The sequence below is a fragment of the Muntiacus reevesi genome, chromosome X, assembly GCF_963930625.1.
Source record: "Muntiacus reevesi chromosome X, mMunRee1.1, whole genome shotgun sequence".
NCBI classification, from domain to species: Eukaryota; Metazoa; Chordata; class Mammalia; order Artiodactyla; family Cervidae; genus Muntiacus; species Muntiacus reevesi.
Genome location: NC_089271.1, coordinates 610,638 through 634,624, shown reverse-complemented (window position 1 = coordinate 634,624; position 23,987 = coordinate 610,638). Strand labels below are relative to the sequence as shown.

The following is a 23,987-nucleotide window of genomic DNA, read 5'->3' as shown; positions in this document are numbered from 1 at the left end:
CGGGGTTTCATTGGTGGGGAGGTCTGGGGCGGGGCCTGTGCGGGCCGAGGCGGGGTTTCATTGGTGGGGAGGCCTGGGGCGGGGCCTGTGCGGGCCGAGGCGGGGTTTCATTGGAGACGAGGCCCGAGCGTGGCTCCAGCGGCCGGGGGCGGGGCCGAGGCGGGGCTGGGTGCGCTTTGCTGCGCGCGCAGCGCGGCTCGAGGCGGCGGGCGCCGGGCGAGATGCTGTTGTGTCCGGTGATCCGGAAGCTGCAGCCCAAGCGCGTGGTGTTGGCCAGCTCCTCCCCGCGCCGCCAGGAGATCCTCAGCAATGCCGTGAGCGGCCCGGGCCCGGGGTCTGGGGGCGCCGGGGTCTGGAGGGGCCGGGGCCTGGGAGGGCCGGGCCTGCGGACCCGGGCCTAGTGACTGGAGGCCTCGGGACTCCCGGCGTCGTGACCCAGGCCTCCCGGATGGGCGCCAGAGTTGCGGGTCCAGGGTCTAGAAACTGGGGGCGTCTTCGTAGTTAGGGGGCGGCTTTGGCCAGTGACCGGTGGCCGGAGACGAGTGCCCGAGGGTCCTGATGACCTAGGCTTCATGGGCGGGGGGCGGCGGGGGAGATGACAGGGGCCTTGGGAGGTCTGCAGGGCCGGTGCCTAGTGTTTGGGGGTCCTAATGACTTGGGAGGGCGGAGGTAAGAGGGGGTGGGTGTTTGCAGGCCCGGGGTCAGCGGTGGGCCCGACTGGCAGGGTCAGAGATCCAGGGTCTCAGGGCAGAGGCCTTGTGACTGAGGGTCTGGTGAGCAGGGCCGCGGGGAATCTGCAGGGCTGGGGGCCTCAGTGACGGGCTATCTGGAGTCTGCAGGACTGGGCTTGAGGTAGCCAGAGGGCAGGATCCCAGTGACCAGGGTCCAGATCTGTGGTCTCCGTCATCGGGGGGAGCTCTGGTCTTCCAGCTCTGAGCCAGGGCTCAGTGACCTGGCGACCTGCTGGCCGTGGGGTGTGGGGTTGCCGGGCCAAGGCCAGGTCTCTATGCCTGAGCTGGATTTGTCCAGGTGCTGGTGGGGACGGTGGAGGCTTGGTCTGCATGGGGAGGCCCTATCTGGGAGGGGCAGAGAAGCAGGGATACCAGCTGGGGGAGAGAGAGCAGAAATTCTTGCCTGGGTGGGGGGCGTGAGCTGGGCTGGGTGGGGGGTAGGTACAGAATGAGGGGTGCTATATGTACCTCCTGGGGAGAGTACAGAACTGGAGGGGAGGGTGTTTCATACTGTGACTCAGGGGTTAACTGGGGGTCTGGGAGGTCCACGATGGAGGTGGGGAGGGGGCTGGGATGCAGAAAAGTAAGAGGCAACTGGCTGCTCACAAAAGTCCCGCGTGGGCAGTGCGGGAGGGGGAGTTTGACCCTCCCTGGTCAAGACCCCCAGCCCCCACCCTGGAGGCAGCGGTGTCCGTGACCCGCCTCCCACAGGTGACCTGCCAGGAAAGGCACCCCAGTTATTCTTCCTCACGCAGCCACCGTGTTTGTGGCTTTTGGGGGGCCTTTCCTGCAGCCGCTGTCATCTCAGTGGTCTGACCCCTGTGAGGGCAAAATGCCGGCCTTTGGGACTCTCCAGGAACCCTTTGACCCCTCGGGGCTGCACCCCAATCGATAGCGCCCTGCTGGCCTCTGCATGCACAGAGGCCTTCTCACCAGGGTCCCCGGGCCCTCCCACCCCCGCACCGGTCACACTCGCCCAGCGGCCGGGAGTTGGCCCTTGCTGAGCATCTGTAGTCAGGGAAGGTGGGCTGGGTGGGGGGGAGAAGGCAGGTTCCTTCAGTTCCTGCTCACCTGTCAGCGTCCTGGGGCTCCCCCCGCAAACCCCTCTTCTGTCCCGTTCCAGGGCCTCAGGTTCGAGGTGGTCCCGTCCAGGTTCAAGGAGAAGCTGCACAAGGCCTCGTTTGCCAGCCCGCAGGCTTACGCCGTGGAAACGGCCAAGCAGAAGGCCCTGGAGGTGGCCGGCCGGATGCACCAGGCGAGGGCTCCTTTCCTGGGTCTCCTGCTAGCTGGGCGCCTTCAGGCGTTATTCACACCTGTTGTAAAGCAGTGCCCTTCGCAGCAGGCAGTGGGTGTAGCTTCTCTGTGACCGAGTGTCCTTGCGTTGTGGACACGTGTAATGCATGGGATGGTATTGTTTATACAACGTTATCTCTCACTTTGCTAGTATGTAACGTGCTGTTGCAATTCACATCAGAATGTCATTCAGGGTCAAGAATTGATCTACCTAGTCTATTGCCAGCGTGTGCTACTGTAACTAATATGATAGCATCATTTATGATATAGAATTCCCTGGCTTCTGGATAGAATACTGGAGGAGAAAGTGGCAACCTGCTCCAGTATTCTCGCCTGGAGAATCCCATGGACAGAGGAGCCTGGCGGGCTACAGTCCATGGGGTCACAAAGACTGCAACGCAACTGAGCGACTGAGCGTGATGTAGAATTAATGCAGCTTTAACACTAAATTACCATATAATATACTACTATACTATGGTATTTACTACAGCAGCATCATTGATGAGTATGGAAATAATGCATCTTGTCTGTTGCTGTTACTTTGTAAAATACTATGGTATTTAATATAACAGCATTATGATATGGAAATAGTGTAGCCAGTTTACTACTGTTACTGGCTATATAACATTCTATAGTATTTAACAGCATCATTTATGACACAGAAACAATATAGCTTTTATGTTACTGTTACGATTTAGTATGCTATAGTATGGGCTTCCCTTGTGGGTCAGCTGGTAAAGAATCTGCCTACAACGCAGGAGACCTGGGTTCAGTCCTTGGGTTGGGAAGATCCCCTGGAGGAGGGAATGGCTACCCACCCCAGTATTCTTGCCTGGAGAATCCCATGGACTGTATAGCCTATGGGGTCGCAAAGAGTCTGACACGACTGAGGGACTTTCACTTTTATACTATCGTATATGATATAACAGTATTATTTATGATACAGAAAGAGTGTAGCTTATATATTACTGTTACTATTTAATATACTGTGGTCTATTACCTAACAGGATCATTGATGCTATAGAAGCAGTGTAGTTTATGTATTGCTGTTCCTATTTAATATAGTACAGTATTGAATATAACAGCGTTATTTATGATACAGAAATGATGTGCCATATCTATTACTGTTACTATTTAATATATTATGGTGTTTGATACAACAGCATCATGATATAGAAAATAACTAGTTTATTACTATTACTATATAACCTACTATAGGTTATGTAACAGCATCATTTATGATATAGAAACAGTGTTGTGTATATATTACTGTTACTATTTAATATACTATGGTATTTAATATAGCAGCATCACTTATTATATAGGAATAACATATCTTTGTATTGCTCTAAGTGTTATTATGGAATATCCAATTGCAATTAACATAACCATATCACTTACAATGTAGAATTAATATACCTTATGTATTATGAGGTGTTACTCTATAATATACAAAATATATAATATTGTATGCTATATACTTTTATGTATAGTGTATATAATGCTATATAGCATACATAATGAATTACATACATCATAATAATATAACAATATCATTTTTAATATAGAATTAAAATAAATTATGTCTGTTACTATAAAATGTACTAATTAATATAACTGTCATTTATGATATAGAATCAATGTAGCTTCCTATTACTTACTTTTAATAGTTGTAAGTAATATAATATATAATTATATATGAAAGCATGAAGTGTCATTTGCTCAGTTGTGTCCGACTCTTTGCCTTGTGACCCCATGGACTGTAGCCCACCAGGCTCCTCTGTCCCTGGGATTCTCCGGTCAAGAAGACTGGGGTGGGTTGCCATTCCCTCCTCCAGGGGATCTTCCCAACCCAGGGATTGAAACCAGGTCTCCCGCATTGCAGGCAGGTTCCTTACCATCTCAGCCACCTGGGAAGTCGTAATTATATATAGTAATATATAACTGGGGACTCCTTTACCCAGTGGTAAAGAACCCACATACCGATGCTGGAGACGCAGGTTTGATCCCTGGGTGGGAAACGTTCCCTGGAGAAGGGGAATGCAACCCACTCCAGTATTCTTGCTTGAAGAATCCCATGGGCAGAGGAGCCTTGCTGGCTATGGTCCAGAGGGTTGCAAAGAGTTGGCCACGACTGAACGACTTTTAGTTTCACTGTCTCCCGTGATTGGTGTCTTGAGGACACTCAAGTCTCACTTTCTAAAGCAAGACTGGATCCATAAATAAACTGTGATGCTGTGTGCCGCGTGTCCTGACGTGAAAATGTGTTAGACGTACAGGCTCGTCCTGCCTAAAGCCCCGAGTCTGTATTTCTTGCAGAAGGACCTGCGCGCCCCAGACGTGGTCATCGGAGCCGACACCATAGTGGTGAGTGTGTTTTCCGGCTTTCCGTGTCACTGGCGACTGAAATCCAGGCCTTGGAAGGCAGGTTCTTTCTCTAAGACCTGGCGGAGAATCCATCCCAGGCTTCTCTCTCTTCTGGCTTCTGATAGTTCTCTTCCAAATTCCTGGGCATCCCTGGGCTTGTGGCCGGCTCCCTCCCATCTCTGCCTCCGTCTCCACGTGGCTTCTCCTCTGTGTCTGTCTCTCCTCTGACAAGAACACTGTCCATCATGGATTAGGACCCACCTGGCCCCAGTACGACCTCCTCTTAAATTTTGTTACATCTGCAAAGATCCTATTGTCAAATAATGTCCTGTTCACAGGGCTGGGGGGTCAGGACCTGGGGAAAAGGTATCTCCCCAAGATAGGGGTTTTCGCCGCCAAGAGTCAGGCTTTTGGATGACTCATCACAGAGATCCATAGAGCAGCTCTGTCTCGCTGGCCACGTCTCGCTGTCTCTCGTCTGTCTGAGACCCCGGCTGGCCTGATAGTGAGCATCGCCCAGGGATGCTGGGCCTCACTGCTGGGGTGTTCATAGCAGCAGTGTCCCTGGATGGCTGTGTCAATGGATGATGGATGGATAGATAGATGGATGGATGGTTGGGTAGATGGTTGGATGGATGCTGGATGGGTGGATGGTTGGTGGATGGAAGGATGAATGGATGGATGGTGGATGTATGGGTGGGTGGGTGGATGGATGGTTGGATGGATGCTGGATGGGTGGATGGATGGATGAATGGATGGATGGTGGATGGATGGTTGGGTAGATGGTTGGATGGATGGGTAGATGGTTGGCTGGCTGGCTGGCTGGCTGGCTGGCCGGATGGATGGATGGTTGATGGATGGATGGATGGATGGTTGGGTAGATGGTTGGATGGATTTATGGATTGATGGATGGATGGTTGGATGGATGGATGGATGGATGGATAGATGGATAGATGGTTGGATGGATAAATGATGGGTGGATGGATAAATGGATGGGTGGATGGTTGGGTGGATGGAAGGATAAATGGATGGATGGTTGGGTAGATGGTTAGATGGATGGATGGATGGGTGGATAATGGATGGATGATAGATGGATAGAAGATGAATGGATGGATGGATGGATGGGTAGATGGTTGGATAGACGGATGGATGGATGGACAGATACATGGATGGATAGATGGATGGATGGACAAATGGATGGGTGCATGGATGATAAATAGATGATGGATGGAAGGGTGGATGGAAGGATGAGTGGATGGATGGTTGATAGATGGATGGATGGATGCATGGGTAGATGGTTGGATGGATGGGTAATGGATGATGGATAGATGATAGATGGATGGGTGGATGGAAAGATGAATGGCTGATGGATTGATGGATGGTTAGGTAGATGCATGGATAAATGGATGGATGGTTGGGTAGATGGATGGATGGATAAATGGATGGTTGGATGGATGATGAATAGATGAATGGGTGGATGGAAGGATGAATGGATGGATAGTTGATGGATGGGTGGATGGATGATGGGTAGATGCTTGGATGGATAGATGGATTGATGGATGATGCATGGATGGATCGTTGGGTTAAATGGTTATATGGATAAATGGATGAGTGGATGGATGATGGATAGATGATGGATGGATGGTTGATGGATGGGTGGATGGATGGTGGATGAATTGAAGGATGGTTGTGTAGATGATTGGATGGATGGATGGGTGGGTGGATAATGGATGGATGGATAGATGGATAGAAGATACATGGATGGATGTTTGGGTAGATAGTTGGATGGATTGATGCATGGTTGGGTCGATGGTTGGATGGATTGATGGATGGATGGGTAGTTGGATAGATGGATGGATAGATGAATGGATGGGTGGATGGATGATGAATAGATGATGGATTGATGATGGGTGGATGGAAGGATGAGTAGATGGATGGTTGATGGATGGGTGCATGGATGGATGGGTAGATGGTTGGATGGATAGTTGGATAGATGGTTGGTTGGATAAATGGATGGGTGGATGGATGGTGGATGGATGGATGGATGATGCATGAATGGATGGATGGGTAGATGGTTGGATGGATAGAACGATAGGTGGATGGATGGATAAGCAGCATGGGGTTCACCCACACTGTGGAATATGACACAGCCATGAAAAGGAGTGAAGCCCCAACGCAGGCTACAATGGATGGATCTTAAACACCCAGTGCTCAGTGAGAGAAGCAGACACAGGACATATATTATTCTGTTTGTATGAAATATCCGGAATAGGTGAATCCACCGAGGAGAAAAGCAGATCAGCAGTTGTCAGGGGCTAGGGAACGAGGTGGGGAGAGACACCTTGTGGGGATGGGGTGTTCAGACGATGAAAGACTTGAGGAACTCGGTAGTGATCCTCACCCAACAGTGGAAATGTGCCACATGGTTTCATTTAACATGGTGAGTGTCACGTTATATGAATCTCACCTAAATTTAAAAAAAACAAAAAACCTGAGTCTATAATGGTGGACAGTGCAGCTGGCGCAGGGCAGCTCGGGGAACAGAGGCAATGTTGTCTGTGGCATTTCCCTCGCAGGCGGTCGGGGGACTGATCCTGGAGAAGCCGGTGGACAAGCAGGATGCCTATCGCATGCTGTCGAGGTGGGTGGGTCCCGGCTGTCCTCCAGGGACGCATGGGACAGAGGCTGGGCCGTTCGCCATCTGTCCAGTCAGCGTCAGCATCCGCTCATCACCTATCTGTCCGCCCACCCATCACCCATCACCCTTCACGTCCCCGTGTCTGCCACGGGAATCACGTCCGCTGTCTCCCAGAGACAGCCCCTTCTGGTTCAGGTCAGAGGACCAGGCGGTGCCCTTGAACTGACCTCGACTCTTACCAGGACTCCGACTCCCCACAACACCCCCCACATTCAGGGCCTCCTCCTGGCTCGGTCACGCTGACTGTCCACGCCCAGGACCACACCGGGACCCAGGAAAGGGGCGGCCCAGAGCGGCCGGGATCCGGGTCCTCTGTGCCCTGCTGGCCGCTGCCGTAAGGGTCCACGTGGTCCCGTGTTCGTCCCGTGAGATGGCCCAGCCACCCCCTCAGCCCCTCTCTGAGCATAGCGACCACAGTCTCATGGGGAGCTTCACGGTCCCCGTGGGGCAGTTTCCTTGGCGACCGCGCAGCCGGGGTGATGGGGGGCAGGGCCGGTGGGTGGACAGGGGCCTCAGATGGCCCAGCCACCCCCCGAGTCGCTCTCTGAGCACAGCGACCACAGTCTCACGGGGAGCTTCATGGTCCCTGTGAGACGGTTTCCTCGGCAACCGCGCGCCCGGGGTGATGGGAGGCAGGGCCGGTGGGTGGACAGGGCCCTCGTGCTGCGGGCCAGGGGTCGCCCTGCATTCCAGAGACACTGCGGACAGTCACGCGTCCGGCCCGGCCGTGTGTTGCAGGCTCAGCGGGAGGGAGCACAGCGTCTTCACGGGCGTGGCCGTCGTCCACTGCTGCACCAAAGGTACCTGGGCCGCCCGCGTCCCCCACCTCCCCTGGGACCCAGGGCCACCGTGGGAGCAGCCGGGGCTCCTGGGGGGAGGGCCCGGGCACCCTGGGGTGTCCCTGTTGTTGCTACCACGCGGACCCGCCCTCCCACCTGGCCTGGGAACATTGGGGTCCCACATGGAAATATGGGGGGGTTCACCTCGAGCATCCAGTGGACCCCATGTGGGGTGTGGGGGACAGCGCACCTCATCCAGCATGACCCACCCAGAGCCTGCCTTTGAGCTCTCTAGTCCGAATGGTGGAGGAGTTTGGCTCCTGTTGGCGGGCGTTAAAGACATACCATGATGAAAACAATATTTTTCTTTTTAAAGCACAAAAAGCCTGAAGAATAACTTTAAAGCTGCTTAAAAGAGATTTTAGGAAAAAAAAGAGAGAGAGATTTTAGCCCCAGCAATGACCCTGCCATGGGGTTTAGGGCCACCCTCACCCAGGAGGAACCTTACCTCAGACCCTTCACTTCATCCCCTGTGCCGAGACCCTGTTTCCATATGAAGTCCCGTTCTGAGGTCCTCGGTGGGCGTGAGGTTTAAGGAGCCCCACGGAGCCTGCAGGGGGCTTCGCAGGTGGCTCAGTGGACTTGCCTGCCAGTGCACGAGGCACAGGAGACGCGGGTCTGATCCCTGGGTCGGGAGGATCCCCTGGAGGAGGGCATGGCAGCCCACTCCAGCATTCTTGCCTGGAGAGTCCCCGGGACAGAGGAGCCTGGCGGGCTGCGATTGATGGGGTCGCAGAGAGTCGGACACGACTGAGACACTGACCTCGCACGCACGCACGCACTCGTTGGCCCGGGACGCCTGGCGTGGAGGTTTTTCCCAAGAGGCCCCCGTGTGTGCCCAGCGTGCCGTGTGCAGGGGGCGTTTCCAACCCCACAGCCGAAAGCCTCGTGTAGATCCCAGAATTGTCCTCTCATAACGACTCCAGTCTGTAAATTCCCACAGGAACCAGAGGCCCCGTCTCGTCCAGCCCTGGGGACTGCAGGCCTTTCTGCCGCGTGCCCATCTTGTCGGCTTCTTTTCTGGTTTATCGGCTTCCCTGGTAGCTCAGACAGTCAAGGATCTGCCTGCAGTGCAGGAGACCCAGGCTCAATCACTGGGTTGGGAGGATCCCCTGGAGGAGGACATGCCAACCCACTGCGATGTTCTTGCCTGGAGAATCCCATGGACAGGAGCCTGGCGGGCTGCAGCCCATGGGGTTGCAAAGAGTCGGACATGACTGAAGTGACCGACACTCTCATATCACTATCTGTTTTATTCTTTCTCTCTGTTTCTCCTGTGTACAGTGGAGAATCTTTTATCCCCTATTAATGAGTGTGTGTGTGTGAGAGTCACACACAAAGCTCAGGCTTTCTTGCTCCTCACTTGTTCAGTCGAGTCCGACTCCATGCGACCCCATGGACTGCAGCACGCCAGGCTTCCGTGTCCATCACCAACTCCTGGAGTTTGCTGAAAATCACGTCCATCGAGATGGTGATGCCATCCAGCCATCTCATCCTCTGTCGTCCCCTTCTCCTCCTGCCCTCAATCTTCCCCAGCATCAGGGTCTTTTCCAATGAGTCAGCTCTTTGCATCAGGTGGTCTGACTATGGGAACTTCAGCTTCAGCATCAGGCTTGCCTCCTCACGGGCTCAAAGGGTTAGACCGGTGGGCCCACGGGCACCGGCCGCGCCCCTCACCGCAGCGCGCGCTTCCTTGCAGACGGCCAGCTGGACACCCAGGTGTCCGAGTTCTACGAGGAGACCACGGTGAAGTTCTCGGAGCTGTCGGAGGAGCTGCTGTGGGAATACATCGACAGCGGGGAGCCCATGTGAGTCTGTCCGCAGCCGCGGTGCTGACCCCGCCTCTGTCCGCAGCCGCGGTGCTGAATGCCCACCGCGGGCGGGAGACGGGCCAGGGCTGAGCCCGCGCCGGGGGCCTCTGCCCGCCACGTGCCCAGGGGCCCAGGGCCGGGCTGCGTGCTTGGGAAGGATGGAAGGATGTCTTACCCCGCGCCCCTGTCCCTACACCACTGCCGTCTCCCCCAGCAGAGGGCGCTGCTGTGGGCCGGGCGGGTCAGTGCAGGTGCCGCCGTGGGGCTGGTCTCCCCGCCAGCGTCAGTGAAAGCCGCTCAGTCGTGTCGACTCTGCAGCCCCACGGACTGCAGCCCACCAGGCTCCTCTGTCCATGCGATTCCCCAGGCAGGAATCCTGGAGTGGGTTGCCAGACCCTTCTCCAGGGGATCTTCCCAACCAAGGCATCAAACCCGTGTCTCCTGCATTGCAGGCGGGTTCTTTACCACTAGCGCCACCTGGGAAACCCTTTGACACCTCAAGGGAGCCCCCGCACCCCAAATCCCCAAATCCCAGTTCCTCTGTTCTTTGCTCCCTGGTCTGTGGGAAGAGAGGGGTGGTTAGAATCCAGAAGGACTGGGGGCTCAGTCAAGGTGGACCGAGGCGCCGGACGGACCCCTTTTCCCCTGTAAGGAGGTCTCAGCAGAGGTTTCCGGGAAGACCCGGGCTGTGGATCCCCGCGAGGAGTCCTCCTGTTAAGGCTCCCGGCAGAGAGATGTGGGAAGACCCCACTTGGGGGCTCTCTTGTGGGCAAAGCCCACCCCCTCAGGAGATGCGGGCCTGGCATGGGGGCAGGTGCCCCCTCGCGCATCCCCAGAAGCCACCTTCATCCCGTCCTCGGGGCGGGACCGAGGGATGCTCCTGGGGGCTGGTCCTGGAGCCGGCTGCCCGCGGCGCATGGCTGTCCCAGGCCGGAGGTCAGCGGGCTCCCGGCCGGCCGGGTGTGTGCACCCAGCAAAGCTCATCATCACCGTGTCCGTTTCTTCTCCCCTTCCTTCCTGCCCCGCTGCGGTCCTTCACGCCGCGCAGGGACAAGGCTGGCGGCTATGGGATCCAGGCGCTGGGTGGGATGCTGGTGGAGTACGTCCACGGCGACTTCCTCAATGTGGTGGGCTTCCCGCTGAACCGCTTCTGCAAGGAGCTGGCGCGCCTCTACCACACACCTCAGGCCCCCGGCGCCCCACGGCGGATCCACTACGACTCCATCCCTGCCGTTGACACCTTCGAGGATCTCAGCGACATCGAGGGAGGCGGCTCCGACCCAGCTTCCGCCAACGGGGGCCTGGAGGCGGGTGGGGCGCAGCCGCGGGCTCCCCGCACCAGGGACGTGCCGGACCTGAACGGGGTGAGGGACAGCCAGCCCCCGATCCCCGCGCGCCTCCTGGGGCTGATGGACGGCTTCAAAGCATCCAAGGTACCCCTGTGCGTTCACGATCACGTGACCCCCAGCACAGGGGGCGCTTCAAACCACAGGCATCCATCTCACACCCCCCAACCCAGTCCTGGGGACCAGACGTCTGAGGTCAGGGTGCCCCAGGGCTGGGCTCCCTGCAGAGGCTCCAGGGGAGGGTCCTCCCCGCCTCTCCCAGCCTCTGGGGGCTCCGGGCGTCCGTCCCTGGGCTGGGCTCCCTGCAGAGGCTCCAGGGGAGGGTCCTTCCCGCCTCTTCCAGCTTCTGGGGGCTCCGGGCATCCGTCCCTGGGCTGGGCTCCCTGCAGAGGCTCCAGGGGAGGGTCCTTCCCGCCTCTTCCAGCTTCTGGGGGCTCCGGGCGTCCGTCCCTGGGCTGGTGGCCGCCTCCCTCCCGTCTCTGCCTGCGTCTCCACGTGTCTCTCCTCTTCTGAGTCTTATAAGGGCCCTGTCCCTGGGTTTAGGGCCAGCCCCGTCCAGGAGGGCCTCATCTCAGACCCTTCCCTCCATCACGTCTGTGAAAGCATTTCATTTCCACCGAAGGCCTTGTTCCCATGTTCTGGGGGTCAGGATGTGAACGCTGTCTTTTTCGAACGTGACTGTGTCTGTGCCCGTGGGGCTGGGGCGGGGTCTGAGTGGGTGTCTGCAGGTACACGGCTCACAGCACGCTGTGCCCACGTGTCCGGGGAAGGTTCCTTGTTACGAGAGCCGCGGGGAGGTCAGCCCGTCCCGCGAGGAGTGTCGTGCGCAGCGTGGACAGTCTGTGTCCCGCAGGGAGCGCCCAAGTCCACACACAGCCTCGTCTTAAGGTCCCAGGGCGTGTGGCCTCGACGTAGGCACCGTGGGGAGCTACCGCACACCCCTTGACCGAGCGCATTGGGTGTTCTCTGCCGAGAGAGCTTTTCTGCTTAACCCTCACCGACTCGGGCTTCCCTGGAGCAAACCTTATATAAGCAAGCTGGAGCCCAAACCCAACTCTCCGCTGCAGAGGAAGGGTCCCTGACGGGCGCGCGTTTCTGACAGTCCCGCCCCCACTGCCTGCCGTCCGTGGGGGACACAAGCAATCGGTCAGTCCCGTCGCAGCCTGACTGTGGCCCTCCTTCACGGGCAGGTCCTGCTCACGGCTTGCAGGCTCAATGTGTTCGATGTTCTGAAAGACCGGGGCCCCCTGACGGCCGCGGACGTCGCCCGTGAAATCGACGCCTCGGTGGACGGCGCCGAGCGCCTGCTGGACGTCTGTGTAGCTCTGGGGCTGCTGCAGAAGGCGGGCGGAGGTGAGGGGCCGCCGGGGTGTCGGCGCGGCGGCCCAGGGGCTGATGGAGAAGGCGGGCGGAGGTGCGGGGCTTCCCGGGTGTCGTTGCTGGCAGCTCCCCAGGTGGGACCTGGCCGCCAAGCGACGGTGGCTCCTGAGCAGAGATGGGCAGACCGGCCAGCCCTGTGTCCCGGACACGGGGCGGTTCCCAGAGGGCAGGGAGCAGGGGGGTGGGCAAAGAGGAAACGGGGTGTGTGTGTGTCTGTGTGTGTGCGTGTGCGTGCGTGTGTATGAGGTTTAGGAGGAAACAGGTGTGTGTGTGTCTGTGTGAGGATTAGGAGGAAACAGGTGTGTGTGTGCGTGTGTGATGTTTAGGAGGAACTAGGGGTGTGTGTCGGAGAAGCCAATAGCACCCCACTCCAGTACTCTTGCCTGGAGAATCCCAGGGACGCAGGAGCCTGGTGGGCTGCAGTCCACGGGGTCGCTAGGAGTCGGACACAGCTGAGCGACTGCACTTTCACTTTTCACTTTCACGCATTGGAGAAGGAAATGGCAACCCACTGCAGTGTTCTTGCCTGGAGAATCCCAGGGATGGCGGAGTCTGGTGGGCTGCCGTCTATGGGGTCGTAGAGTCGGACACGACTGAAGCGACTTAGCAGCAGCAGCGGGGGGGTGGTGTGTGTGTGTGTGTGTGTGTGTGTGTGTGTGTGTGTGAGTGTGTTTAGGAGAGAGACTTCTTTATGGTGTGTGTGTGTGTGTGTGAGAGTGTGTTTAGGAGAGAGACTTCTTTATGGTGTGTGTGTGTGTGTGTGTGTGTGTGTGAGAGTGTGTTTAGGAGAGAGACTTCTTTATGGTGTGTGTGTGTGTGTGTGTGTGTGTGTGTGAGAGTGTGTTTAGGAGAGAGACTTCTTTATGGACTCAGAGGGGTCGGGGGGGTGGTGTGTGTGTGTGTGTCTGTGTGTGTGTGTGTGTGTGTGTGTGTGAGAGTGTGTTTAGGAGAGAGACTTCTTTATGGTGTGTGTGTGTGTGTGTGTGTGTGTGTGTGTGTGTGTGTGTGTGTGAGAGAGTGTGTTTAGGAGAGAGACTTCTTTATGGACTCAGAGGGGTCGGGGGGGTGGTGTGTGTGTGTGTGTGTGTGTGAGTGTGTTTAGGAGAGAGACTTCTTTATGGTGTGTGTGTGTGTGTGTGTGTGTGTGTGTGTGTGTGTGTGAGAGTGTGTTTAGGAGAGAGACTTCTTTATGGTGTGTGTGTGTGTGTGTGTGTGTGTGTGTGTGTGAGAGTGTGTTTAGGAGAGAGACTTCTTTATGGTGTGTGTGTGTGTGTGTGTGTGTGTGTGTGTGTGTGTGTGTGTGTGTGTGTGTTTAGGAGAGAGACTTCTTTATGGACTCAGGGGTTGTACCCGCCAAGGTTCTCCAAGGAAACAGCTGTCAGGGTGTGGATGTGTGCACAGCAGAGACACCTGCACATTCCTACTATCTGTTCAGGTAGGCAGACAGGTGAGGTGAATGCCTAGACGCTGAGTGGTAGTAGGATGATACTAGATGGATGGATGGATGGATGGATGGTGGATAAATAGACAGTTCACGGATAACAAACAGGTCACGGACAGATGGTGGTTGCTCAGGCGCTTCACTCGTGGCCAGCTTTTGTGTGGCCCCAGGGACTCTAGCCCGCCAGGCTCCTCTGTCCGTGGGATTCTCCAGGCAAGAACGCTGGAGAGGGTCGCCATGCCCTTCTCCAGGGGATCTTCCCGACCCAGGGATCGAACTTGCGTCTTCCGTGTCTCCTGCATTGGCTGAAAGATTCTTTATCACTGAGACCCCTGGGAAGCCAGTAGAGAGATGGGTGAATGGATAAATGATAAATAGCTTGATTGATTCATAGGTGAATGTATAGGCATGTAAATAGATAAGTAGATGGATGAACAGATGGTTGATAGGAAGGTAGCTAGACAGATAGCTGATGAATAAATCGAGGACAGACAGATGGACAAACAGATAATAGGATAAGTGAAGGGACAGATGACAGAAAGGCAGATGATAAATACAGGCTTGATGGATGGGTGGATAAACATAGTAGATAAATTGATAGATCAATAGATATAAACTGATAACAGAGATGACAGCAAGATGGGTAGATAGATAAAGTGAAAAGTGAAAGTGAAGTCCCTCAGTTGTGTCTGACTCTTTGTGACCCCATGGACTGTAGCTTACCAGGCTCCTCCATCCATGGAATTTTCCAGGCAAGAGTACTGGAGTGGGTTGCCATTGATGGATAAACGATACATGAGCAGAGATGACAAATGATAGGTAAATAGACTTATTCACACACAGATGATAGCTGCTAAATAAACAGGTAGATGAGACATATCTAGATTGACAGATGGTTAACAGATGAGGGAGAGAGAGTTGGAGGAGACTGACAGATAATAAACAGACAGGTTGATACATAGATGGGCTTCCCAGGTGGCTCAGTGGTAAAGAACCTGCCCGCCAGTGCAAGAGACGTGGGTTTGGTCCCTGGGTCGCGAATATCCCCTGGAGGAGCGCATGGCAACCCGCTCCGGTCTTCTTGCCTGGACAATTGCATGGACAGAGGAGCCTGGCGGGCTGCAGTCCGTGGGGTTGCAGAGTCGGGCGTGTACGAGGGTGTCACGCTGTTGGCCGGAGAATGCTTGCGCTCACACCGCCGGGACCCCGAGCGGCGGCTCCCCCCCGCCCGCCCCTCCGATGCTCAGCGGAGCCCTTACGGGGACCCCGAGCGGCGCCTCCCCCCGCCCCTCCGATGCTCAGCGGAGCCCTTACGGGAACCCTGAGCGGTGGCTCCCCCCGCCCCTCCGATGCTCAGCGGAGCCCTTACGGGGGTCCCACAACGCCCCATCCTTTCAGGTTACAGCAACACGGAGATGGCCAGCCGGCACCTGGCGTCGGACGCTGAGCAGTCCCTCCACGGCCTGGCCGCCTACCTCGACGGGCCCGTCTGGGGCGCCTTCACGCACCTGGGCCGGGCCGTGCAGGAGGGGGCGGCGTGGACCCGGGAGCCGCTGCTGCAGGTACCCCAGAGCCTGACGCTGCTTCTCACGTGCCCTCTCTGCCACTGAGACTGGCCACGGGCCCCAAAAGTGTCCCAGACCCGGGGACCATCAGAACCCGTTTTCCCGGCAGAAGGCTGCGGATGTGGGTTCTCAGGGAAGGCGTGGAGGGCAGCTGGCCGCCCACAGCTCCCAAAGAGGGTGTTTCCATGAAGGGGCTGCCGCAAACCAATGAACCCCACTTCTTCCGTGAGGTTAGATTGTGTAGAGACTGTGGCTTGTGAGCTCGGAGTCCGCAAATCCCTCCCTGCCCTGCCTCCAGGCTCCCGACCCTCCAGAGAGAGCCTTGTGGAGGTGTCTGGTGGGTCTAGGGCAGCTTCCCTGGTGGCTCAGCTGGTGAAGAAGCTGCCTGCACTGCGGGAGACCTGGGTTCGATCCCTGGGTCGGGAAGATCACCTGGTGAAGGAAATGGCAACCCACTCTAGTACTCTGGTCTGGAGAATTCCATGGACTGTACAGTCCATTGGGTTGCAAAGAGTCAGATATGACTGAGCAAGCTGCTTCCCTGGTGCCTCAGACGGTAAAGCGTCTGCCTGCAATGCGGGAGACCTGGGTTCAATCCCTGGGTCGGGAAGGTCCCCTGGAGGAGGAAATGGCAACCCACTCCAGTACTCTGGCCTGGAGAAGCCCAGGGAAAGAGGAGCCTGGTGGGTCTGCAGTCCCTGGGGTCACAAAGAGTCGGATACGACTAAGCGGCTTTCACTTCACTTCAGTGTGTCTGGGTCTTCACGGCTCTCAAGGGGGTCTAGAAACGAAGGGCTTCGCTTCTGGTAAAGAATTGGCCTGCAATGCAGGAGACCTGGGTTCAATCTCTGGGTCACGAAAATCCCCTGGAGGAGGAAATGGCAACCCACTCCAGTATTCTTCCCTGGAGAATCCCATGGTATATAGTCCATGGGGTCGCAAAGAGTCGGACATGACTCAACGACTCGCAGCTTCTTTTCACTTAGAAACAAAAGACACTTATTTCCTGCGGTTGTAGAAGCGGGACGTCTGAGATCCCAGTGAGGGTGGGTTTAGCGTCTGGTGAGGACGCGGTTCCTGGCTCCTCGATGGATGTCGTCTTCTCCTCTCCTCCCTCTTCCACTCTGTCCCCGGACCCCTGCCCATCTGGCCTGCCCCCACCATCCCGCCGAGCAAGCCCCCCACGCTTCGTCGCTCAGTCATGTCTGACTCTCTGCGACTCCATGGACCGTACCCCGCCAGGCTCCCCTGTCCATGGGATTCTCCAGGCGGGAGTACTGCAGTGGGTTGCCTTCTCCTCCTCCAGGGGATCTTCCCGACCCAGAGACGGAGCCCAGGTCGCCTGCATGGCACGTGGCCTCCTTACCGTCTGATCCACCGGGGAAGCCCACCAAGCCCCCTGCCCTCAGAGAGGCCACGTAGACCATCATCGTGGGTGCAGGACCGCCTGGGCCCCCGGTGGGTCTCTCCTGAGATCCTGTTCCGTTTCAGGCCCCCCACAAGCAGAGCACGGAGGCGACCCTGCAGTTCATGAGGGCCTCGCACGGCCTCAGCAAGCTGACCGCCCACCACGTGGCCACGGCCTTTGACCTGTCCCCGTTCACCTCCGCCTGCCACCTGGGAGGTACATCCCTTCACCCGACAGGAGTCGGGGCAAACGGCTGCAAGCCTTCCTTCTCTTGTCGGAAGCTGCAGGCGCCTTACCTACAGATAGGCTTCCCCGGTGGAAGAATCCGCCGGCAGTGCAGGAAACCCGGGTTCAATCCCTGGGTTGGGAAGATCCCCTGGAGGAGGGCATGGCAACCCACCCCAGTATTCTTGCCTGGAGAAGCTCCATGGACAGAAGAGCCCGCTGGGCTACAGTCCATGGAGTCGCAGAGTCAGACAGGACTGAGCGACCAACACACAATACCTACTAACAAGACTTGGAAAATGGGTTTATCTCTGCAAACCACACAAGGATCTAAACGTGTCCAGGGTGGATGTGGGGCTTGGGCTGATATTCCCAAGTGCTAGGAGGTCCCAGGGATGGCTCAGACCCTCGTAGAGGTTATGGAACCCTTCCTGGGGGCTGCCAAGCAGAGCAGGGGACCGTGGAACCTGTCTGCTGCCATCTCATGAGGTCTAACTATGCCACACACACACACACCCTCCTCCCCTCCCAGCCAATCCTTCCCCCAGGACATTAGACAGAGGAGGAGCAGATGCCTTCCCAAGGGATGTAGTGGGATTGGGGTCCTAGGAGGGCTCCTGAGCTACCAGCTTGCATTTTCCCATCCTCTACACAGCTTTCCTCCTGGTGGCCCAGAGTGGCTGCTGTGGCACCAGCCATCACACCTGCATTCCCACAACAGAACAGAGAAGGAAAGAGTATAACTGTCTAGAACTCTGCTCTAAGGATTCCCTGTGGATCTCTTTCCACCCTGCTCACCTGGCTTGGGCCAGCGCTTGGTCCCCCATCAGTCCACAAGGCCCTGAGTTTGAGACAGCAGAGATCTCCCCACTGGCTGACCTCCTCTGAGGGCTCATGCTGAGGTCATGTCCGAGAGCGCTGACTTGGTCCTGCCAGAGCTGAGCCTCTGGACACAGGCCAGGTTGGTCCAGAGTCCACGTTTCTTCCCACAGGCTGCACGGGCGCCCTGGCCCACAAGCTTGTCCAGGAGTACCCGCGTCTGCAGGTGACCGTGTTTGACCTCCCAGAGGTCATCGAGCTTGCCGGGGACTTTGAGGCCGACGTACGGCCGTCAGAGCGGGTCCACTTTGTGCCAGGTCAGTGCGGCGTCCTTGTCTCTCAGCCGTCACTCTTTGGGCGACCTTGTTTATCTCCTTTTATGGGGTGAGTAGGGCTTCCCTGGAGGCTCAGCGGTAAAGAGCCCGCCTGCCAAAGCAAGCGACGCGGGTTCGGTCCTTGGGTCGGGAAGATTCCCTGGAGGAGGAAATGGCACCCACTCCAGTGTTCTTTCCTGGGAAATCCAACAGACAGAGGAGTCTGGTGAGCTGCAGCCCATGGGGTCTCAGAGAGTTGGACCCGACTGAGTACGCACACGCATACGGAGTGTGCGTGTGTCTATATGTGTACATGTCTGTCTCTGGCTGTGTTGTGTGTCTCTGGGCCTGTGAGTGTGTCCCCGTGTGCCTGTATGTGTGTATGTGCATGCATATGTGGTCTCTGTGTGTGTATGTAACTGAGTTTATGTGTCTCTATGTGTATTTTCCTGCGCGCGTGTGTGTGTGTGTATCTGTGTGTTTCTGTGTGTGGCTAAAGTGAAAAAGTGTTAGCTGTTCACTCCACGTCAACCCCATGGCCTGCAGCCCACCAGGCCCCCTCTGTCCATGGGATTCTCCAGACAAGAATACTGGAGTGGGTTGCCATGCCCTCTTCAGGGGATCTTCCCCACCCAGGGATGGAACCCGGGTCTCCTACCCTGGGGGTGGATCCCTTACTGTCTCAGCCACCAGGGTGTTGCGTGTGCGGGTATGTGTACATATGCGTGCTTCTGTGTGTGCTTACGTGTCAGTGTGTGTATCTGTATATCTGTGTTCCCGTGTGTGTCTATGCATCTGTATGTAGCTGTGTACGTCTGTGTGTTGCTGTGTGTAGCTGTGTGTGTGTGTATCTGTACGTCCGTCTGTGTGCGTCCGGGTCACATCTGTGTGTGTGTCTGTGTGTGTCTGGGTCACATCTGTGTGTGTGTCTGTGTGTGTGTCTGTGTGTGTCTGGGTCACATCTGTGTGTGTGTCTGTGTGTGTGTCTGTGTGTGTCTGAGTCACATCTGTGTGTGTGTGTCCATGTGTGTGTCTGGGTCACATCTGTGTGTGTCCGTGTGTGTGTGTGTGTGTGTGTGTCTGGGTCACATCTGTGTGTGTGTCCGTGTGTGTGTCTGTGTGTGTCTGGGTCACATCTGTGTGTGTGTCTGTGTGTGTGTCTGTGTGTGTCCAGGTCACATCTGTGTGTGTGTCTGTGTGTGTCTGGGTCACATCTGTGTGTGTGTCTGTGTGTGTGTCTGTGTGTGTCTGGGTCACATCTGTGTGTGTGTCTGTGTGTGTGTCTGTGTGTGTCTGAGTCACATCTGTGTGTGTGTGTCCATGTGTGTGTCTGGGTCACATCTGTGTGTGTCCGTGTGTGTGTGTGTGTGTGTGTGTCTGGGTCACATCTGTGTGTGTGTCCGTGTGTGTGTCTGTGTGTGTCTGGGTCACATCTGTGTGTGTGTCTGTGTGTGTGTCTGTGTGTGTCCAGGTCACATCTGTGTGTGTGTCTGTGTGTGTCTGGGTCACATCTGTGTGTGTGTCTGTGTGTGTGTCTGTGTGTGTCCAGGTCACATCTGTGTGTGTGTCTGCGTGTGTCCGGGTCACAGCTGTGTGTAGGACGCTGGCTGCAGAAGCGGCCCCCGCGCCTCCACCCCGTCTGTGTGTGACCCAGGTGACCCTGCCAGCGACCGCCTGCCGCCCGCAGACCTGTACGTTCTCTGCATCCTCGTGCACGACGGGCCTGACGCCAGACTCCACGGGCTCCTGAGCCGGGTCTCCCGCGGCTGCAGAGCAGGTGAGACCCTGGACTCGCCTTTTCTTCGTGCACTTCCCTTTCTTCACACTGAGACAATTTCCCGTCAAAAAAAAAACGAAAGAAACCCGGATGCGTGTCACACGGGCAGCCTCCCCACCCATGCAGCCCAGGGTCCGCTGCCCCGTTTGCCGCCTGCCCAGGCCGAAGCTGATTCCCAGTTGCCCCTCATTCATTTCTGAGCTTTCCAGCCGCAGTGAGCGTACGGCGTCTCATGGGCTTCCCCTGGTGGCTCAGACGCTAAGGAATCTGCCTGCAATGCGGGAGATCCAGGTTCCATCTCGGGGTCGGGAAGATCCCCTGGAGAAGGGACAGCCTACCCACTCCAGTATTCCTGCCTGGAGAACCCCGTGGACAGAGGAGCCCGGCGGGCAACAGTCCACGGGGTCGCAGAGTCGGACACGCCGGAGGGACAGAGCAGAGCGCACCTCCGGGCATCGCAGCCCTGTCCCTGCAGACAGAATTCCTCCCACCTTCCCACCGGGGAAGTCCTCCCGTGGGGAGCCCCGGGGGCACCCGCAGGCTGGATCCTGGGATGCCTGCGCGTCCCTTCCCGTTATTTCTGTGTCTGTCTCCCCAGGCGCTGGCCTCCTGCTGGCCGAACTGGCGCCCGCGGAGGAGGAGGAGGAGGCCGGCGGGGCGGCGCGGAGGCCCCCCGGGTTGCGGATCCTCGGGGCGGAGCGGCCCTCCCGGAGCCCCGGGCAGTACCGGCGCCTCCTGCAGGGTCTCGGCTTCCAGGACGTGCAGGCGGCGCGCGCGGGAGACCTGCTGCACGTGGTCCTGGGGATCCGGGCCCCGCCCTGAGGGTCGCCCCGCCCCGAGGGTCGCTGCGCGAGCCTGGGGGTGACTCCCAGAGAAGAGGAGTCCGCACTGGACAACCGATTATTAAAGGAGGCGGAAAGCAGGCAGTCTCCGCGCGCGTCTGTAGGGGGCGCCCTGCACCCAGGAGATGCGCACCCCAACCCGGGAGGGGAAGGGTACGCGGGCTGGCAGTGCTTGTTGGGGAGGCGGGGGTCTCAGGGACTCGGAGAGGGGCCTGGGGCGCCCCGGGGCTGGAGGCGACCGACAGAGGGGACCCCCGGGAAAGGCAGGGAGTGCGGTCCTTCTCCCGAGGGCACCTGGTCGCAGCCGGGCTGGGCCCCCAGTGAGAACGAGTGACGTGCAGAGCCAGCCCTCTGCTCCCCCGGGGGCGCGTGGGGGGCGCGGTCCCTCCAGACTGCAGGTTCCCTAGAAGAAACTTGCTCTTCTAACCAGAGGGGTCAGAGCACCCGCCCGCGGGGAGGGGGGTACGCGAGCCCCCCCACTGCACCCCAGGAGTCCTTAGAGCATTGCGCCTGATGCAGGCCGGACTCAGGGCGCCCACACCCACGACCAGGCCCGTGAGCCGGGGACGCGCCCGAGCGAGGGCCCCAGCTGGAGGCTGACTGCAGCTAACGTCTGCGGAAGCCAGGGAGGACGGCTCGGGGGGCGCTTATTCCCCTCACTCTCTTTGTCCTGCTGGGACTCTTTGCAGTTAAAAAAAAAAAAAATTAAAAGGCGAGAAGTGGAAATATGACTGACTGACGCACAACCTGTCTCTTCATTGCTTAGAACACAAACGATCAGGTGGCGCTAGGGGTAAAGAAGCCACCTGCGAATGCAGGAGACCTAAGAGACGCGGGTTCGACCCCGGGGTCGGGAAGATCCCCTGGAGGAGGACATGGCCACCCGTGCCACCCCTCTGGCTATCGGCTGTGGGGTCGCAGAGTCGGACGTGGCTTAGCAGCGCGACGACAAAAACCATCTCGGGTACACAGCCTCTAACGATGTGAACGTCGTAATTACACCTCGGGAGGGTGCTGAGGAATGGGGGCCAGCCCGCTGTCTCTGCACCCCTGCCCCCCGGAGTCCTGGGACAGGACCCCAATCCTTCCCCCACCGCCCACCCCCCAGCCGCCATCCCACCTCCCTCAACCATCCCCATCCCACCCCTCGGTCTACCTGGGTGCACGATCCCACGGGTGCACAGTCTCCCCAGTACCCGGGGTGTTTGTGGTCCTCCGCCCTCCCGGCTCAGCCGTGACTGCAGCACACGGCCTGGGTCACCGATGCCCCCCACCTGTCCCCAGGACACGCAGGGAGCAGACCTCCATCAAAGGCCCACGTGAGATGCTTTTAAAGGAGAAACACGTTCTGCGCCCTAGTGAGCAAGGAGGACAGATGTCACATTCATTCAGTCCATCCCGCAGACAGCAAGCTGCTGACCTGGGCGGGGGTCGGAGTGGGGGTGACCCCTGGGATGCATGTGGGGCCCCAGGGAGGGGGATCCGTCACCTAGGGGAGGGGAGAGGGTGGCCCAGGGGTTGACCGCCGCCACCGCCGCCACACCGAGGCTGCAGAGAGGCGTCCTGGTGTGCCCAACGCCGGCTCTGAAAGCAAAGTGCGCACTGCCAGGGCCTCCCCGCCTGAAGGACCAGCTCCGGCTGGCCGGTCCTCCTTGGCCCAGCGGGCAGCGATAAGCATCGCGGGGTCCCGCCCCGCCCAGACGGGCGGCTGCCCGCTGTGTACAAACTGCAGATGACCGGGGAGACGCCTCCCTGACCGGGCGCGCCCCGCAGCCAGCGGCCGGAACCCGGGGCGGCCTCGCCCTCTCTTCCAGCGCCGTGTAGTCGCGGCCGGCCGGAACCGGGCTGAGCCACCACCCAGCTCCGTCCTCCAGGCCCCAGGCAAGCCCCAGTGAAGCCTCAGAAAATGCCAGAACAGCAAGGCCCTCCCCCACCCCCACCCCCAACTCCCGCTGCAATCCTCACCCGCTGACAGCCACCTGATCCGTCCCCACGCCTCTTGGGCCCGGCCATTCTCCGGCCACGCCTCTTACCAGCCTCTCCCAGGAAAGAAGTCACGAGAGGACTCTGGCAGGCTCTCCTGCCAGGTCACCGGGGCTGGAGAAATGAATGAGCGGCTGGGGCGGGGCTTGGAGGAGGTGGTGGGGGGTGGCTGGGCTCTGTGGGTCGGTCCCTAGCATCCATCCATCCAGTGTCACTTGGAGGAGACCCCCTCATGAGAAGGAGGGCGGGGCGGCAGAAAGGACCGAGGCAGGGATGAGAAAGAAAGAAGCCACGGAAACGGGAAGGGAAGTGCCAGTCACTCAGTCGTGTCCGACTCTTTCCGACCCCATGGACGGTAGCACACCAGGCTTCTCTGTCCGTGGGTTTCCCGGGCAACAATACCTGACTTGGTTGCCATGCCCTCCTCCAGGGGGGGTCTTCCCGACCCCGCCATCGAAACCTGGCTCTTCTGCTCTGCAGGCAGGTTCTTGATCTTCTGAGCCAAAGTGGGGGGCGGGGCATAACGAAAAAAAAGAGGACGGGGATAGAGAAAAAAACAACAGGGGAGAGAGAGGCAAATTAAGAAATAATTCTTGAACCCGCGTTGCTACAAAGACTTTTATTTTTTCTGGACATGGCTGGTGACACACCTCGGCATTCGCTTTGTGAAAATTCACAGGATGATACACTTAGGACTTGTGTTAATTATTTAAAATTCAAAAAGGAGTTCACAGGGCTTCCTGTGATGGCTCAGACAGGAAAAGAACCTCCCTGCAGTGGATGACATCTGGATTCACTCCGAGCGGGGAAGATTCCCCTGGAAGAGGAAATGGCAACCCACTCCAGTATTCTCGCCTGGAGAATCCCATGGACAGAGTAGCCTGGAGGGCTAAAGTCTATGGGGTCGTGTCAACTACAAATTGGCACTTAAAGAGCATCGCCAAGAACTGAACAACAAAGGCAATTTGTCATCTGCCTCTAGGGAGATTGAACCTCCTGCTGCTATTGCTGTTGACCTTCAACAATCCCTGAGGGAGTTCAGGGTGGACCTGAGGCACTCTGTGCTCCAGGGGATGTGGTGGGACAGGTCTTTAGTTAGTTGGATGTTTTTAGGAACAGATTGTGTGATCTCAATCCTTGCAACTCCT

At 57.6% G+C, this 23,987-nt stretch overlaps 1 protein-coding gene and 1 long non-coding RNA gene across 4 annotated transcripts; one reads left to right on the top strand and one right to left on the bottom strand.

Moving 5' to 3' along the window:
* The first annotated feature begins 180 nt into the window (after positions 1–180).
* ASMTL (acetylserotonin O-methyltransferase like) lies at positions 181–21,821 on the top strand. 2 transcript variants are annotated; one of them, XM_065914816.1, is made up of 13 exons: positions 181–314; positions 1,855–1,986; positions 4,344–4,391; positions 6,968–7,032; positions 7,828–7,889; positions 9,628–9,736; positions 10,788–11,172; positions 12,276–12,438; positions 15,305–15,468; positions 16,963–17,095; positions 18,097–18,240; positions 19,892–20,014; positions 20,613–21,820. In XM_065914816.1, the coding sequence occupies exons 1-13, from the start codon at positions 222–224 to the stop codon at positions 20,834–20,836; spliced, it is 1,845 nt and encodes a 614-aa protein (XP_065770888.1). In that variant the 5' UTR covers positions 181–221; the 3' UTR covers positions 20,837–21,820. The 2 variants fall into 2 exon arrangements, with proteins under 2 accessions (XP_065770888.1, XP_065770889.1); XM_065914817.1 differs by lacking the exon at positions 1,855–1,986 and having other exon boundaries at positions 185–314; positions 20,613–21,821.
* On the bottom strand, positions 18,305–22,938 carry LOC136153214 (uncharacterized). 2 transcript variants are annotated; one of them, XR_010660372.1, is made up of 3 exons: positions 22,822–22,938; positions 22,013–22,440; positions 18,305–18,434 (listed from the first exon to the last, which is right to left on the bottom strand). It is a non-coding gene; the product is annotated as an uncharacterized lncRNA (long non-coding RNA). The 2 variants fall into 2 exon arrangements; XR_010660373.1 differs by having other exon boundaries at positions 22,013–22,211; positions 22,822–22,929.
* Positions 22,939–23,987: the final 1,049 nt, after the last annotated feature.